Source organism: Sus scrofa, chromosome 1 (assembly GCF_000003025.6).
Source record: "Sus scrofa isolate TJ Tabasco breed Duroc chromosome 1, Sscrofa11.1, whole genome shotgun sequence".
In the NCBI taxonomy this organism is placed as follows: Eukaryota; Metazoa; Chordata; class Mammalia; order Artiodactyla; family Suidae; genus Sus; species Sus scrofa.
This window is the reverse complement of record NC_010443.5, coordinates 17,122,248-17,138,354: the sequence shown is the minus strand read 5'-3', so window position 1 is coordinate 17,138,354 and position 16,107 is coordinate 17,122,248. Positions and strand designations below refer to the sequence as shown.

Sequence of the window (16,107 nt, the reverse complement as noted above, 5' to 3'; positions counted from 1 at the left end):
CCGCGGAGAGCCGGAGGGAGAAAGGGGAGGAGAAGGAGGAAAACCCCTGTCAAGGAGGTGGAGCGAGGGGGTGGTGTCCGCCTCCCGTTCCTCCCTGCCGTTTTTTAGAGGAGCCTGAACCGGGACAAAACACGCCGAGACCGACAGACACAAAGCCGGGGGGTCCACGCTGGCGCTGGAGGCGAGCCCCGGCGGCCGCGAGCGAGCCCGAGGCGCGGCGGGGCGCGGGGCGCGGGGGCGCTAGCGGGCGCGGGCCGGGCGCGGGCAGCGCCGCCGAGCCGGGGCCGGGCACCTCGGCCGCTCGGGCCGCGGCGGCGGGGACCATGCCGAGGAAAGTCTCCTGAGCCCGGCAACTTCGGCCCCTCCCCGCCCCCACCCGGGCTGCCCTCGGCGCGGCCCTGCCCATGTGCAGCCGGCCGGCCGGGCTCTCCTCCTCGCAGGCGGATGGGTGACCTTTTCCTGGCACGGGCAGGCTGTGCGAGGCGGCGGAGCAGGCGATGAAGAAGAAGCAGCAGCAGCAGCATCCCGGCGGCGGCGGCGCGGATCCCTGGCCCCATGGGGCCCCTCTGGGGGGCGCCCCGCCCGGCCTGGGCAGCTGGAAGCGCTGGGTCTCCCTGCTGCCTTTCCTGCGCTTCTCCCTCCGGGACTACGGTTTCTGCATGGCCACCCTGCTGGTCTTCTGCCTGGGCTCCCTCTTCTATCAGCTCGGCGGGGGACCCCCGCGCTTCCTGCTCGACCTGCGGCAGTATTTGGGTAAGGAGGGGAGGCGGGCGCGAGGGCGGCGCCGGCGGCGCGAAGTTGTGCGGGGGGTGGGGAGGGCAGTGGGGGCTCGCGGGGCGCTTGGAGCTGCCTCTGCCGCCGCCTGCCCGGGGCTCCCCAGGTGGGACGCCCGCGAGCATTCGTGCGGCGGCCCCGAGCGCCTACTGCCTCCTGCGTGTCCGTCTGTCTGCGCCGAGGCTGGGGCGCCGCGGGCTTGATGTGCCGGGCAGGTACCCCGGGGCGGGGCGCTGCATACCTTCCCCCGCTTCCGCCACGGTCCGGGACGGAGTGCAGGCGTGTGAGTTTGTGGGTGTGTATGAGTGTGTGTATATTCAGGCCTGGCGGAGAGGGGTTAGGGACATCTCTTCCCTGTCATTGTTTAGTGACCACAGCCCCATCCCGGCCAGCAGTCGGTCGGGTCGAGCGGGTGGGATTAGCTCCTCCCTACGGTCGGTTCTGCGAATTCTGCCCCACCTGATCCCCTGCCCGCTGGCTTGGGTGGCCCAGGGGCCGGTTTCAGCTCCCTGAGCTGGCTTGTGCTTGGCCAGTCCCTGCCCGCCGTGCTCCCCGCAGAGAGTGAGACGCGGAGACCGGGGGACCGGGGTGTGGGTCGGCCTGGCCAGCAGTGTCTCCTGCTTCGGCCGAACGATCCTCAGCGCTGTGTCTCAAGTCTAAACTTTTTGGGGGGTTGTGCTCGGTTTATTAGGAGCGAGGCCGCCTCTTTTTGGCAGAGGTAAGGAAGGGGTTGTGAGAAGAGAGAAAAGAGCGGCTCCGAGAAAGGGTGTGACCCGCAGCTCGGTGGTCCTGGCGCGGGGAGAGCGGTGCCAAGGCGCGGCGAGTGTCCTCCGCGTCCCCGGTGCGGTGCTGGCTCCCGCGCCCTGGCTAAGGGAGCCTGCACATCTCCCGAGTCTGTTGACGGAAGATTCTTGCGGGGGCGGGGAGAAGAGGCTGGGAGGGCTCCAGCTAACCGCAGATGGCCAAGGGGGATAAACCTGAGCCCTGGCAAACTTCTGGCATCTGCGTGACTGCAGCGAATGCGCAGAGGGAAGCCCCCGGAGCATTGGAACCTGAATGGGCCAAACGACTCGACTCCCGGGGCTGGAGGCTGCCACCCTCATCCCCAAAGTCCTTTGGTCGCAGAAGCGACAGGTCTAGGTAGCAGATCGTTTTCAAAGGAAGAAAACCACTTCAGCAAGGTGACAGGTGTGTTAGAGCATTTTGAAATTACACGCAGATAAAATAATGCTCTTTTCCTTGTAGAGAAGCTCAGATTTTAAAAGTTACATATCTCTTTCAGTAGAAACTTTGGGGGGAACTACGATTTTGTAAGATGCTTGGGGGAAAATTAAAGGAGAAATTGCCCAAGTAGATTTCCAAAGCACAGTCCTTAGCATCTCACTTCTTTGAGGATTTAGGGTCATATGCACTTTTGTTGAGGAGTCAACTCTCTTCTTTCCGAGTTTTGAATTTGGAAGTCTCCCGTACCTGCTGGTACCACACAGTCACTGTAACCACTGCAAACAATCACCATTAACTGCACAGAGAGAGAAGTGATTTGGAAGCTCAGGAGTCTTTCTCCATAAATTCTGATAATTTTTTGTTGAGGTTCTTTTTAAGCAAACAATGGAGGCCAGTGCTGTAGGGAAAGCCCGGGGGATGGGGAAGGCAGGGGTCTGTGGTGTCCTCCAGAGCACTTGGCTTTGGGCGGGGCACTGGGACTACATGGACCTCAGCTTTTTCATGGGTAAAATTGGTGGCTGGACTAGATTGTCTCCAGTACCTCCACCCAGCTCTTCACAAGTTGTGGTTCTGATCTCCTTGGGGCTGGGAAACCCGGGAGGAGGAAGGCACGAAGGCACGTGGTGAGGATAAAATCAAGAAACCTCAACACCTGCCAGGTTCACTTTTGAAAATTCAGCCCCATACACGAGGTATCCAGAATTTAGTGCTCTTGTTATATATTTCAAAAAAATGAGGCCTGATAAATTTAGGGGCTCAGTTGGTAGAAGAGTGAGTTCAGAGCCGTCACTCAGGGAACTAGGAAGAACTGAAGGATTGAACATTGTTCCTATTACTAACTCGTCATTAAGTTTCTGACTGATGTGACAAATTAAAAAATGACATCATTGTGAACTGAAAATAGGATACCGTTGGCTAAATTCGTTCCCTGTTGTTTTGCTGCATAAACATAATGATTTTCAGGAAAAGTGGGCTTGTGGTCTTTAAGAGGGTCTAAAATACACCCTTAATAATATAAGGCCACGGTATCCGCAGAATTACTTTCCCCTTGTTTCCTCCATTCTATTATTTTAGTGTCTGTGAAAACAAAATTTGTGGTTAGTAACACATCCTCTCAATTTTCCTAGGTAGCCAATTTTGGAGGCAAGTATTTTTCTTAAATTAAGTTCAGATAAAGTCAACATTTTCCATATCAAAATAATATTTATAGCAATATTTGTCTTGAATGGATATAATTTTTAGTATACTTGTGTAATACATCTGATCCATAGTAGCAACTAAATACATATTCGTTGAAGTAATGACTGCACCTCTTGTATCAGATAGGTAGCGTGATATTTAACATGTTGAAAGAAATAGGCTCCTTTACCAGGAAAGCTAACATTGTGTATGTGCCAGTCAGTGCAGTCCAGGATGAAATTGTCTTAGCACAGCAATGTGGGTGCAGCTATTATTCCCACTTTGATATGGCAGGAGTAGGGGCAAAGAATTTCCCTGACTTGCTGAAGGACACATAGTAAGTAAGGCTAGACTTGAATCCACCACATCTGGCCGAATCAAGTGCCTGTTACATTAGCACTCCCATCAGTTTAAGAGAAAATGGAAATAGAGCCATGATGTGAGTGGGAATCTAAAGAGTTGACTGGCAAAAAGTGGTAATTTTTATTTCCATAATTTCACTTCCCTTTTCTTGATAATCTCCATAATTTCACTCTGTGTATCTTGAGGGGCCAGTAGAGAACGGAAATAATTCAAGCAGCTGGCTGGCTCCCAACTCTGCCTTCCTGTAGTCATCTCCCCAGCGCTGCCTCCGTGAACTAGGGAGCTCACCTCTCCCAGAGCAACGCAACTGGGATTGGAATCTTAAACTCCTAATTTCTTTCTCTCTTTCTTTAGCAGTTCTCTGTCTAGGCCCAAGGTTCTTAATATGTGGTCCATGGACCTACAGCACCAGCCTCACCTGGACACTTGTTGCAAATGCATCTGATCCATAGCAGCAACTAAATACATATTCTCGGGTCTCATCCCAGACCTACTCAATGAAAGAGCCTGGGGATGGGGCCCAGCAGTCCGTTTCAGCAAGTCTTCCAGGTGATTCTGATGCTGGCTTCACTTCTAGAACATTGTTCTGGAGTCAGATATGGCTTTCATGAAGTTGCCCGGGTATTTGAAGGGGGGGTGGTGAGGGAGAGAGAGGTTTATAAAGTGTTTTATTTATTTATTTATTTATTTTTGGCTGCCTCCATGGCATCTGGAAGTTCCTGGGCCAGGGATCAAACCCGTGTCACAGCAGCAACCCGAACAACTGCATCCTTAACCCACTGTGCCACAGGAGAATTCCTGTAAAGTATTTTTAAAGTAATGGACGTGGTTTCATTATTTACACTTCAACTTTTAAAAATGTACTTGCTTTGCTACTTAAGCCTCATTGTTTCAAGGGAAGGACCAGCCAACAGCTGCTGCCCCAGCTGGCTTTTGACTTTCTGAGTTTCGGAGATGCACAGGATGAGGTGAAGGGGGGCAACCAGAAAGCACAGTGTGGGGGAAAAAAAAGGGAAAGGAGTCAGTAGGGATGCTTACTCTTCTCATGGGAACTAGGGTCCGATAGCCTCTTCTTTCTAGTCACTTTGGGAAAGGGCCCAGTGTTCTTTTGAAAGATGTTTTCTGCTGCAGCAAATTTTTAAAAAAAGGAGAGTAAGGGGGAGGAAAGTTATGTGGGGATTTAACTGTTGTCTTGATTTTTTTCCTCCTTGTAATGAGTGGAGGGCAGAGAGCACAAACGTGCAGCGGGGTAGATAGACGAATGGAGCAAATTGCCATACTTGGAGACCGAGTCTTTCCAGTTCAGTGAAATTATTTCATTTATTTTGAAGTGGCATTCAGACTTTGATTTGCTATGGAAAACCAACCAAAATCAAATAAAATCTCCCCCAGAAATTAGATTATGATGCAGCCTCTGCCAGTAGCCTCATTACTTATGAGCTGTGGAAATATCAAAAACTTGGAATAACACTCATTACACTGATGTAAACTGAGTAAGCCAGATGGCTTACTACTGATCCTACACACCCAGCAAACTCTAATGATTTATCATCAAGCCTCGGATATGTGATTTAGCCTTTAGGGGAGCTGAATGTGTTGGATCGATCTCAAGTTGATAGGCTTTCCTTTCCATTTTTAACTTACGCCGTTTTAAATGAAGATAGATTACTTTTGTTTTCAGAATTACCAATCTTGAGCATGGCAATTTTGAGTCAAAAATGAGATAAAAAGATGTAACTTTATTGAATTTGAAATGCTCTTAGTTTAAATGAATTTAAAGGAAAATGTGAACATAGAGGTCCAGATTTGTTACAAAATAGTTTCTCTAGAACCTTAAAAGTCAAATTAATTTTCCTGCATGTCACATATGATTTAAATGTAGTACTCCAGGCCCCAGACAGCAATCTAGGAAATGAATGCATAAAATACGATGTTACCAATAGAAGTTGTCGACATAAAAAGAAAATAACATTCTTGTTCATTGCTGCACATTGATCTTATAGGGTTGGTTGGGGACACAGTAGCACTGAATTAGAGGAAGGCAGAAAGTGGAATTCAGACTGTTCTGTAAACTCGCAGCATGAATAGTGAGAAGCATTCTGTCTTGTAAACTATTTTTAATGTGGACTCATCTTAGTATGGATTGTTTTAAAATACAGATAAATATGTATTATCTGGATACTGTCTTTCTTCAAATTCCCTGTCATCAATCCAGATTTAAAACACTGGTTGGTTATGGTATTTGAGAAACTAGCATGAAAGTCCTCAAGTTTTTTGAGTCCCCAAAGAAATAGTATCTTTTGCTTCCCCAGAGGGAAGCTGTGGAAGCAGAAACTGTAGCTTGCCCTGCAGCTGTACTGAAGGGGATCAGTGATGGAGAGCAAAAAGGCGTCACATGTGACAAACTGTAGCTGTTGGAATTATTAGAAGTTGTCACTTGCTTTTTTTTTGGCGGGGGGGCGAGGCGAAAGAAGTAAGACTTGACCCCAGATAAATTTTGTCTTACCTATGTTTATTTTTATTGTAGAAACTCAGCTTTAAGCAACCGTGATATATATAAACTTTTACTTATCAGAAATGGCGGCAGAAACACTAGCATCTCACCAAAAATTCTTAGTTGGAAAAGTCAAAAGAAAGTAGCAATTCTCATGCAAAAAATTCCAAATGAAGCGCATTTCAGAATATGCCATTAATTTTTTAAACAGCTGTATTGAGATATAATTCACAAACTGTACAATTCACCCACTTAAAGTTTTTGTTTTATTTATTTATTTATTTATTTTGCTTTTTAGGGCTGCACCTGTGGCATATGGAAGTTCCCAGGCTAGGGGTTGGGAATTGGAGCTGCAGCTGCTGGCCTACACCACATCCAAAGCAGTACCAGATCCGAGCTGCGCCTGAGACCTACACCTCAGCTCATGGTAACATTGGATCCTTAACCCACTGAACGAGGCCAGGGATCGAACCCACATCCTCATGGATACTCTGTCAGATTTGTAACCCACTGAACCACAGTAGGAACTCATAAAGTTGTTAATAGTTTAATTGCTTTTACTAGTTTTTAGTATACTCCTAGATAAGTGAAACCATTGCTGTAGTTATTTCTAGAACATTTTCATCACCAAAAAGGGAAACCTAATTCCCCTCAGCTATCAGCTCACTCTTCCTCCATGTTCCCAGCCCTAGGAATTAATTTTTATTCGTTCTGTATAGATTTGCCTTTTCTGGATTTTTCATAGATATGGAATCATATCATATGAAGTCCTCTATGACTGGCTTCTTTTACTTAGCATATTGTTTTCAGGGTTCATATTGTGGCATGGATCAGTACTTCATTCGTTTTTATGGCTAATATTCTATTGTATGGATATACCACATTTTGTTTATCCATTTATCCATTTCTCAACATTTCAGATTTTTCTATCTTTTGGCTGTTGTGCATAGTGCTGCTGTGAACTTTTGTATATAAGTCTTTGTGTGAACACCTGTTTTCTCTTCTTTGAGATATATACCTAGGAGTGAATTGCTAGGCCATATGACAATTCTGTGTTTAATCTATTGAGGAACTGCCACCCTGTTTTTTGCAGTGGCTGCACCATTGTACATCCCCACCAGCAATGTATGAGTTCCAGTTTCTCTACAACCTTACCCGCAATTGTTACTTTCCATTATTTTGATCGTGGGCATCTTAATGGGTGTGGAGTGGTATCTTATTGTGTCTTTTTTTCTTTTTAGCATTTTCCTGTGATCAGTGATTTGGAACATCTTTTTCTGTGCTTGTTGGCCATTTGTGTATCTTCTTTGGAAAACTCTTTATTCACACCCTTTGCCCATTTTTGCATTGAGTTGCCGTTTTCATTTTGAGTTTTAAGTATAGTGTCTGGGTATAGAGTGAAACCTAAATAAATTCCTAGCAACTGATTGAACACAAAGACTTCTTTAGAAGAATCTTGGGGTTCTTATTTTACAGTTATGGATGACTTTGAGTAGTAAACACTTTGTATTTAGCTATAATGTATGAAAATTCATAAATAGCTAGTCCTTATCTATTTTATAGATGTTACAAAGATTATTGTGACTTATATATGGAATATGAATGTAGCCAGTCTTGAACAGCAGATTATAGTACAGTGGATATGAGTATTCTGTCTTTGTATTTGTCCATTAGAATGGAGCTGATGAGCTCAGCAGGGGTAAACATTTGGGTATGTTGTGTTTCTTATACAAGGTACTATGAGGCTACCAAAGAAATCCTGAGCATTCTTATAACACCGTAGTTCATATGCAGTTCATTTTTATTCACATCGTGGTTATAGTACACAGGACAAATACCTAGGAACAATATTTCCTGTGTGTATTTCTCTTTGGTAAAGCAAGTTAGGAATTTTAGAAAGAAATACTCTTTTTCCAAAAGTGTTAGAAATTTTTTAGTAGGTTTTCAAAATATGTGCAATTAAAATAGGGAGCTTTAAAATAGGTACAGTCAATTCCACACTGCCTGGTAGAGCCTCAATTTGAATAATTTTTAAGACTCTCCTATTAAAAATTACTAGGGAGGCGTTCCTACTGTTGCACAGCGGGTTAAGGATCCGGCATTGTCTCTGTGGTGCCTTGGGTTCAATCCCCAGCCTGGCACAGTGAGTTAAGGATCCTATGCTGCAACTGCAAGTTGGATTATATCCCTGGCCTGGGAACTTCCATATGCCATGGGTGTGGCCATTAAAAAAAAAGTTACTGGGGAGCCAGATAGCAGTTTAGTGTTGAGGGTGTGATGTACCTCTTGGTCTGTTTCAGGTATTAGAGCAGGTGTCTGTCATTTCCCACAGGTAGCCACTGGCTCATTTTTCTTGTCTCACTACCTGCCTCTACTTCCTCCTTTTTTTTTTTAGATGATTTTTTAAATTTTTTCCATTATAGTTGATTTATAGTGTTCTCTAAATTTTTACTGTACAGGAGAGTGACCCAGCCATACACACACACACATACATACATATTTAGTCTTTTTCCCACATTATCCTCCATCATGTTCCATCATGATATGTGACTGGATATAGTTCTCTGTGCTTCACAGCAGGATCTCATTGCTTATCTACTCCAAATGCAATGGTTTGCATCTGTTAACCCCAGCTTCCCAGTCCATCCCCCCCCGGCCCCGGAAGATTATTAAGATTATAACCACAAGTCTCTTCTCCAAGTTCATGAGTTTCTTTTCTGTGGAAAGCTTCATTTGTGCCGTGTATTAGATTCCAGATGTAGGTGATACCATATGGTATTTGTCTTTCTCCTTCTGATTTACTTAACTTAGTATGAGAGTCTCTAGTTCCACCCATGTTGCTGCAAATGGCATTAGTGTTATTATTTTTAATGGCTGAGTAGTACTCCATTGTGTATATATACCACATCTTCTTAATACATTCAACCGTCAGTGGACATTTAGATTGTTTCCATGTCTTGGCTATTGTGAATAGTGCTGCAGTGAACATATGGGTGCATGTATCTTTTTCAAGGAAAGTTTTCTCCAGATATATGCCCAAGAGTGGTACTTTAGTTTTCTAAGAATACCTCCATACTGTTTTCCATAGTGGTTGTACCAATTTATATTCCCACCAACAGTGTATGAGGGTTCCATTTTCTCCCCATCCTCTCCAGCATTTGCTGTTGCCTCTTTGCTGATGGTTTAGGAAGGTCAGATTCCAGTGATGATCTCTGAACTCCTGTAGTGTTTATTTCATGATCACTTTTGAAGTTTTGACATTCTACCTTGTATTGTGATAATTTGTGGGCAAGCTCCTTGAAAGGAGGAAGCTTATTCAATACTTTCTATCTCAATCCTGACACCTCTCCTGGGTGTTCTGCACAAACCCTTAGGAAGTATCTATTGATGCAGTATATTTGCCAAGCTGACTGTTCTTTACTCGTGTTCCATATTCTGTTTTATTTTGTCCTTATTTTAAGGAGAGAATGTAGAGGAAAGACCCAACCCAGGTGATGTCTATAACCCATCTCTCTCTTGCAATCAAAGATATTAAAACCACTGTGACATACAGTTCTATGAACATTTCCTTCTCTGCACAGGGATAATTGTGCACCTCTTACCTGTGGGGATTTGGAATTATGTTATAGAGCTTTCCCCGTAATTAAGAATACCTGAGGTCGGGAGTTCCTGTTGTGGCTCAGCAGTAATGAACCTGACTAGTATCCATGAAGATGAGGGTTTGATCCTTGGCCTTGTTCAGTGGGTTAAGGATCCTGCATTTGACTGTAGGTCGCAGATGTGGCTTAGATTGTCGTTGCTGTGGCTGTGGCATATGCTGGTAGCTGTAGCTCCAATTCGACACCAAGTCTGTAACTTCCATATGCTGCAAGTGCGGTCCTAAAAAAAGCGAACAACAAAAACAAACCCTGAGGTCAATCTACCGATTTGGCTGTATGTTAGAATGTAAACTTCTTATTTCTTATCGCTTTGCTGAACCCTGAACCCATTGTTTTGGGAGTTTATGGAATAGCAGTTTATTTCTTGCTCTAGGTCAGTATCTTCCTTAGTTAGCAATTTGTGTTAAATAAGCTAGTCCATTTCAAGCATGACTTTGAGTCTTTAAGGAGATGAGACCATAAGATGATGTGGCTTTTAAGATAGTGATTGAATTTTAACCTCTAATGGCGAAGTGATAGATCATAAGATTAAGGTTCAATGCACAAACCCATTGACTCCTCCCCGCCCCACCCCCAATTTTTTTTTAAGGCCATATCTGCAGCACGTGGAAGTTCCTGGGTTTGGGGTTGAATCAGAGCTGCAGCTGCCAGCCTATGCCGCAACTCATAGCAATGCCGGATCCTTAACCCAGTGAGTGAGGCCAGGGATCACCCACTGACCCTTGTTTAATGAAAGATACAGAAATAACCTTAGGTCGTGGCCTGGATTAAGTAATTCTTAGTTCATTCGTTAATGGGTTATTTAAATAACCACTTACATTTAACTATACTGTCATTTCTGGAAATACCATTGATTTTTTTTTTCTAGGTCAGCGATATGACTTTCATAGTCTTGATGAAAATAAAAGTGAAAGTATTCTGAAATGTATAAACACCTTTGTTCAGTCATTCAGCAGAGAGTCACTGAAGGTTTCTGGGAGCCAGAAGCCTCAGATACTAGGAGGAGGACAGGCTTTACAGCAGAGCTCTGGGTGTGGATGGGAGAGCTGGGGCAGTTCTCTTCACTTCTCTGACCCTCAGGTGCTGTGAGCTAGATGATGGCATTAATAATTGCTATTCGGTAAAGTACTTATCTAGCTCTTGGCCTGGCATTTGAATTCAACAAATGCCAATCTTCTCACCTTCTTCTTTGCTCCTCTCAGATCCCCTTTTCTTCTGGCATGTGCACGTGCAGACACATTGGTACAAACACATACTCATGGAGTGTGCACATTCACTCATGGCTTGGTTTCCATCTGAAAGAAATAAGAAATAACCAGTATTTTTGTGGCTTATCTGGCCACCATCACCCTTAGACTGGCAAGGTCTCTTCAGTGGCTGACAAGCTCCCATCGTTTGCCCCATTAATTATCTACACACGAACCTTTCTGCTTCTTATCCTCTCTTTTGTTTCCTGCAAACAGTCTTTCAAACACACTTTCTATTTTTTTTTCTTTGCTTTTTTAGGGCCGCACTCATGGCCTTTGGAGGTTCCCAGGCTAAGGGTAGAATCAGAGCCACAGCCACCAGCCTATACCACAGCCACAGCAACATCAGATCCGAGCCGTGTCTTCAACCTACACCACAGCTCACAGCAATGTCAGATCCTTAACCCACTGAGCAAGGCCAGGGATCGAACCTGTGTCCTCATGGTTGCTAGTCAGATTCATTTCCACTGAGCTACAACGGGAACTCCTAAAACAAACTTTCTTTGTATATCTTATTTTGCTCTGTTTTGAATTTATCCACATGTCTCCCCCTCTTTCATAGAAACAGTTGTACAGAGGAAGTATGGCGCGGCTCACTCTCTGCAGCCGTCAGCTCTTCTAGGACTGGACCAGTGATTCACATAAATCAGACACTTTCAAATGACCATAGTACCAGTCACACCCTGGTACAGCTGCTAGAGCTCCTTCCACTTGTGATGGGACTACCGTGCCCTGTGATCTGGCCACTGTCTTTTCTCTGGGTCTCATTTCCCTTCCATGGGAAGTCAGGGCAAGAGAAGTGAACCAAAGTGGCAGATGGTGTCTTTGTCAAAAGGCTGGTGAACTGGCTTCTGTTTTCCATTTCTGCTTCTTTGTGTTGCCTTGACCTGCTCAGCCTCTGATGGGTGTTGGGGCAGGTCAGAGCCACAGGGCCATTACTATCTGGTGTGGCTGGTCACCCAGTTCCTTGAGAAGGAAATTTACATTATTTAATATAAAGTTAAAGTTTGTCTAGGGAAACTCTGACCTTGCAACTCCAGCACAGAACTTCCTGCTTTGACATGTAGGCTGTTTGACACAGATGCCTTCTCACAGGAGAAGCAGAACTGTGAGGCAAAGCTGTGCAGGTTGGTGGAAGGGGCAGTGGACCTGAATCTGGACGGAGTCCTCAAATGGTTCAGTGGTCAGTGCTGTTAAGTCACGTGAGGCCCCTAAGTTTAAGTTTCTTTACCTCCAAAATGAAGACATTTGATTGGGTCCATGATTCTCAGTTGTCTGCTTCCCTAGGACCCCATCAGTAGCCGTGTTTCCATGTGGTCGTGATGGTCTGTGCGGGAATATGTCCCAGGGGCCAGAAGAGGGAGAATGAGGGTGGCTCTGGGGTTCTTTAAAGAAGCTCTCTGGGGGATTTTTATATCTAGCCCAGGGATGAGTGCCCTCTTCTCTCTTAGAATCACTGAATTCAGTGCTTCCTAAGGTCCCATCTATGCTTAAAATCATGTGTTGAAAGAGATAAGCTATTTAACTGTAGCAACGGAAAATGTAAGGTAATGCCTTTGGAGCCAAATGTTTATTAAAAGATTGCAATAGTCAAGTGACTAAGGCGAGTAGACTGTGTAAAAACATTTCAGGCCATCATTTTCAAAATCTTAATCATTGGTTTGGTTTGATTTGGTCTTAATTAAAACTAGCTGCCCTTTCCCCCACCATCACCAGTTTGGCCCAGCCTGTCTGGACAGTAAGGAGAGGCCCTTGCTCCAGAAATTGTGGGAAGCTGAGTGTCCCTAGGAAGGCGAAGAGAGAGGAAGCAGAGTAAGTCCTGGCTTTCTAGAATTCAGAGACTCACAGTGTGGTGTGTTCAGGAGAAAGAAGACGGAAGAAACAGAAGACAGCTGTGTTATTCACAGAGGAGTCTCACAAACCCCAGCTGCCTGCTGCTGGTCACCCCCCTCTATTGTGGACAGCTCCAGTGGCTGGGGCAGGCGACTTTGTGGCTTCTCTCTGCTTTTGCTAGTTCTTCTGTGAGCGACGTAGAACAGTCTACTGGACTTCATCATCTTTCAAAAAATTGAAGCTATGAAGATGACAGTAACCCTCTCCTGCACAGATCTTGTCCAGAAAAAGAGAGCAGCTATCTTCCAGTCGCTCCTCGTCTGAAGTTACCTTCAGACACAGAAAGCACAAGTGATAAATGAAAGAAAAGAAAAAAAAATGACGTTAAAGTGAAACCTCTGAATAATAACACCTTATAAACAAAACGATTGGAGATAGATGTTTCTGTAGGAAATGATATTCATATGCAGGCACTTAAAAGATCAATACATCCATAAGAAAAGGAGAATTCATGAGATAAATGGGCAAAGAATATGAGCAGGCAGTTCACAGAAGAGCAGACCCAACTGGCCAGTAAGCATATGAAAAGATGAAATGATTTCCTTCCTTTATACATCTTAATTACTTTTGTCTGTCTCAGTGGCCCTTCACTGGTCTGTAGAACTGAGGAATTTTCCAGTTCCCTTGGTCTGTGAGCCTCCTTTGTGGGGAGGGGTCACTGTCAGAAGTGACCATCTTCTGAGCTGTCTTCTTTGGAAATGACCATGTTACATCCAGCCCCGTGTTGTGGTTTTGCCAGGTGCTTGGAGCCAGGGGCAGCTTGTTGGAGCTGTGTCTTGGGCTTGTCTCCATCCAAGTCTTGCTGAGTTCTCGGTGCCGCATTTGTCTCGGATAGTCGGATGCGCTCTCCACTCTCAGATGCACAGCCAGCAAGCCACTCACAGTTCACAGCAAATAGCACGGGCCGTTCTGCTCTGCTTGTGTCCATCTCGGAGGCTGTGCTGAGTCTGTAAGAAGCCGAGGACAGAAGGAACTGACATGGTGCTTAGAATGCAGCATCTTGCCTGGAAGGATTTTCTCAGTAGTCAGAACACAGTGGAACTGACTCATCTGCTTGGAGTTTTACAGAAATGTGATTGCAGATTTCTTGCCGACTCCATTCTTCTTTGGTGTCAGATTTCAACTAACAATGTGCCAAAAAATGTGTGTAAAATCACATGCAGATTTAGACACTTCAAGAGGAAGTTATTTTTACCACAGCCGGGAAGAAAACAGAAAGTGGCGATTGGCAGAGAAGCCAGGGCGGGGCTGAGGAAGGAGGCAGCCCGGGTCAGGCTTGCATCTCCTGTCTGGCCAGACTGGCCTGGGGATTGCGGTGTGGTCACCTCTTAGCAGGTCGAGTGAGGAGTTCCGCTGTGGAAGACCTGCCCGGAGGACGAGGATGTTGACATAACCTCCGTGTGGGATGCACTTTAAGCCGTATGGGGCTAATGTTGATTCCTCCTGAAAATGTATATGTTATTTCCAGAGCCCTTCCAGAGAAGCTGCTCTCTAACTAAGCGCTATGTAGGACAGGAGGGTGCATATAGAGGAAAGGATTCTGGAACTCTCCATAAATATAAAACCAAATGGTGCAGTGTCTTTATTTTGCTTTAGCAGATGACAGGGTTGAGGTTGTATTGTTTTCTTTGCTCGTGCTTTTCCCAGCTCAGAAGGCTGCTCTTATTTGCCTGCCCAGCAGAGAGCCAAGGCCTTACGGAGCCTGAAATGCTTGTGGTTATGTTCTTCTAGTCATGCTGTGAGATGAAGAGGTTCCCAGAAATTAAAGGGAGGGAGAAGGAAATATATATATATATGTATATATATTTTGCTTTTTAGAGCCACACCCGCGGCATATGGAGGTTCCCAGGCTAGGGGTCCAATCAGAGCTGTAGCCACCGGCCTACGCCAAGCCACAGCAACGCCAGATCCGAGCCACGTCTGCGACCTACAACACAGCTCACAACAATGCCAGATCCTTAACCCACTGAGCGAGTCCAGGGATCAAACCCGAAACCTCAAGGTTCCTAGTTGGATTGGTTTCCACTGCGCCACGATGGGAACTCTGAGAAGGAAATATTTGCTAGCATCCATAACCTTTATCTTTTTCTTGTCCTTTTCACCCGAGGAAAGACTATTTATGGCTACCATTTAATGATAGCATTTTGAGACTCATGAGTTTGTAGCTTGAACTTTTCAAACGCATTTGGACAAGGCTTTATTCAGGTGTTCTCATGTGTTGCTCTTTCCCTGTTTCTTCTGGCTGGGGAGAGGGGTGTAGGTTCTGTGTGCTCTGTAATTGTGCATCTCAAAATGTGCACAGTTACAGTAGTGTCACTCTGTTTGTGACCTAACTCCAGCAGAGAAAGTGTGGGTGTGAGCACATTGTTAGGTGTAGATAGGGAGGAGCTCCTAGAACATACTTTGGTTACTAGGCTTCTATTTTTGTGTTTCATTTCTTTTATCGCATGTTGCATTGCTGTTTCAAAATATAGCTCCCTTTTGCCAGGTTTTCCCTGGCCACCATATCAGAATGACAGGTGACTTTTTGTTCTTTTCAGAGTAGGTCTTTCCTGCAAGGCCTGTACTTTAGTGGAGCGTCACACGAGTGAGACTTAAAGGATCAGAGAACGTGTGTTTTCCTGTTGCTGTCATATGCCCTCTCCTTCCCATTTGGCTTGGCTCTCTGTCTTCTCTTGCATCTATTCAAGTTCATCAAACTGCAGTTATCAAATGAGAACAAATGTTCATCAAACTCCAGTTATGCGCTGGGTGCTGGAGGTAGCATGACTAATAGCACTGTCCCATCCCTGGGGGGCTGCTTTCCTCTTGGGGGGGCAGAGAAGGACTTAGGATAACTGTAAAGAGTGAGGAGCAGGGGCCTCTGGGAAGCTACAGGAGGACAGTAGAGGCAGGATTAGGTCTCCTTGGCTGTGGTTGGGCTGATGATCTATTTGGTGAAGACCCTGTTTTTGCCGGCAGTTCAGGGGGTCTCACATCTGGCTGCACAGTAGAGTTACCAGGGGAGCTTTGGAAAATACTGATTTTCATTCATTTGGTCGGGGGTGGGGCCTGAGCATCTGTATTTATGTAAAGTTCCCCAAGTACTTTTGATATGCAGCCGAACTGGAGAACCTCTGTAGTTGACAGATGGCTGGATAGCTCTGTGTGTGCAGCAAGTCCTCTTGTGGTACTATTTAGAGATGTGTAACTTAACCTATAATCTTTTATTTGGCTGTAACTTATAACACTTTAGCTTTCAGCTTCTCTCTCTCTCTCTCTCTTTTGTGGGGGC

At 45.4% G+C, this 16,107-nt stretch overlaps 1 protein-coding gene across 4 annotated transcripts in view; it reads left to right on the top strand.

The window, feature by feature from the left end:
* The window catches only part of UST (uronyl 2-sulfotransferase), a 297,667-nt gene continuing 281,826 nt past the window's right edge, over positions 267-16,107 (top strand). For 3 of the 4 annotated variants that reach the window (XM_021086995.1, XM_021086988.1, XM_021087004.1), the window contains exon 1: positions 267-753. In XM_021086995.1, the coding sequence (XP_020942654.1) occupies positions 498-753 (256 nt within the window). In that variant the 5' untranslated portion in view covers positions 267-497. The remainder of the gene's footprint in view (positions 754-16,107) is intronic. The other variant, XM_021086998.1, reaches the window with a different exon arrangement.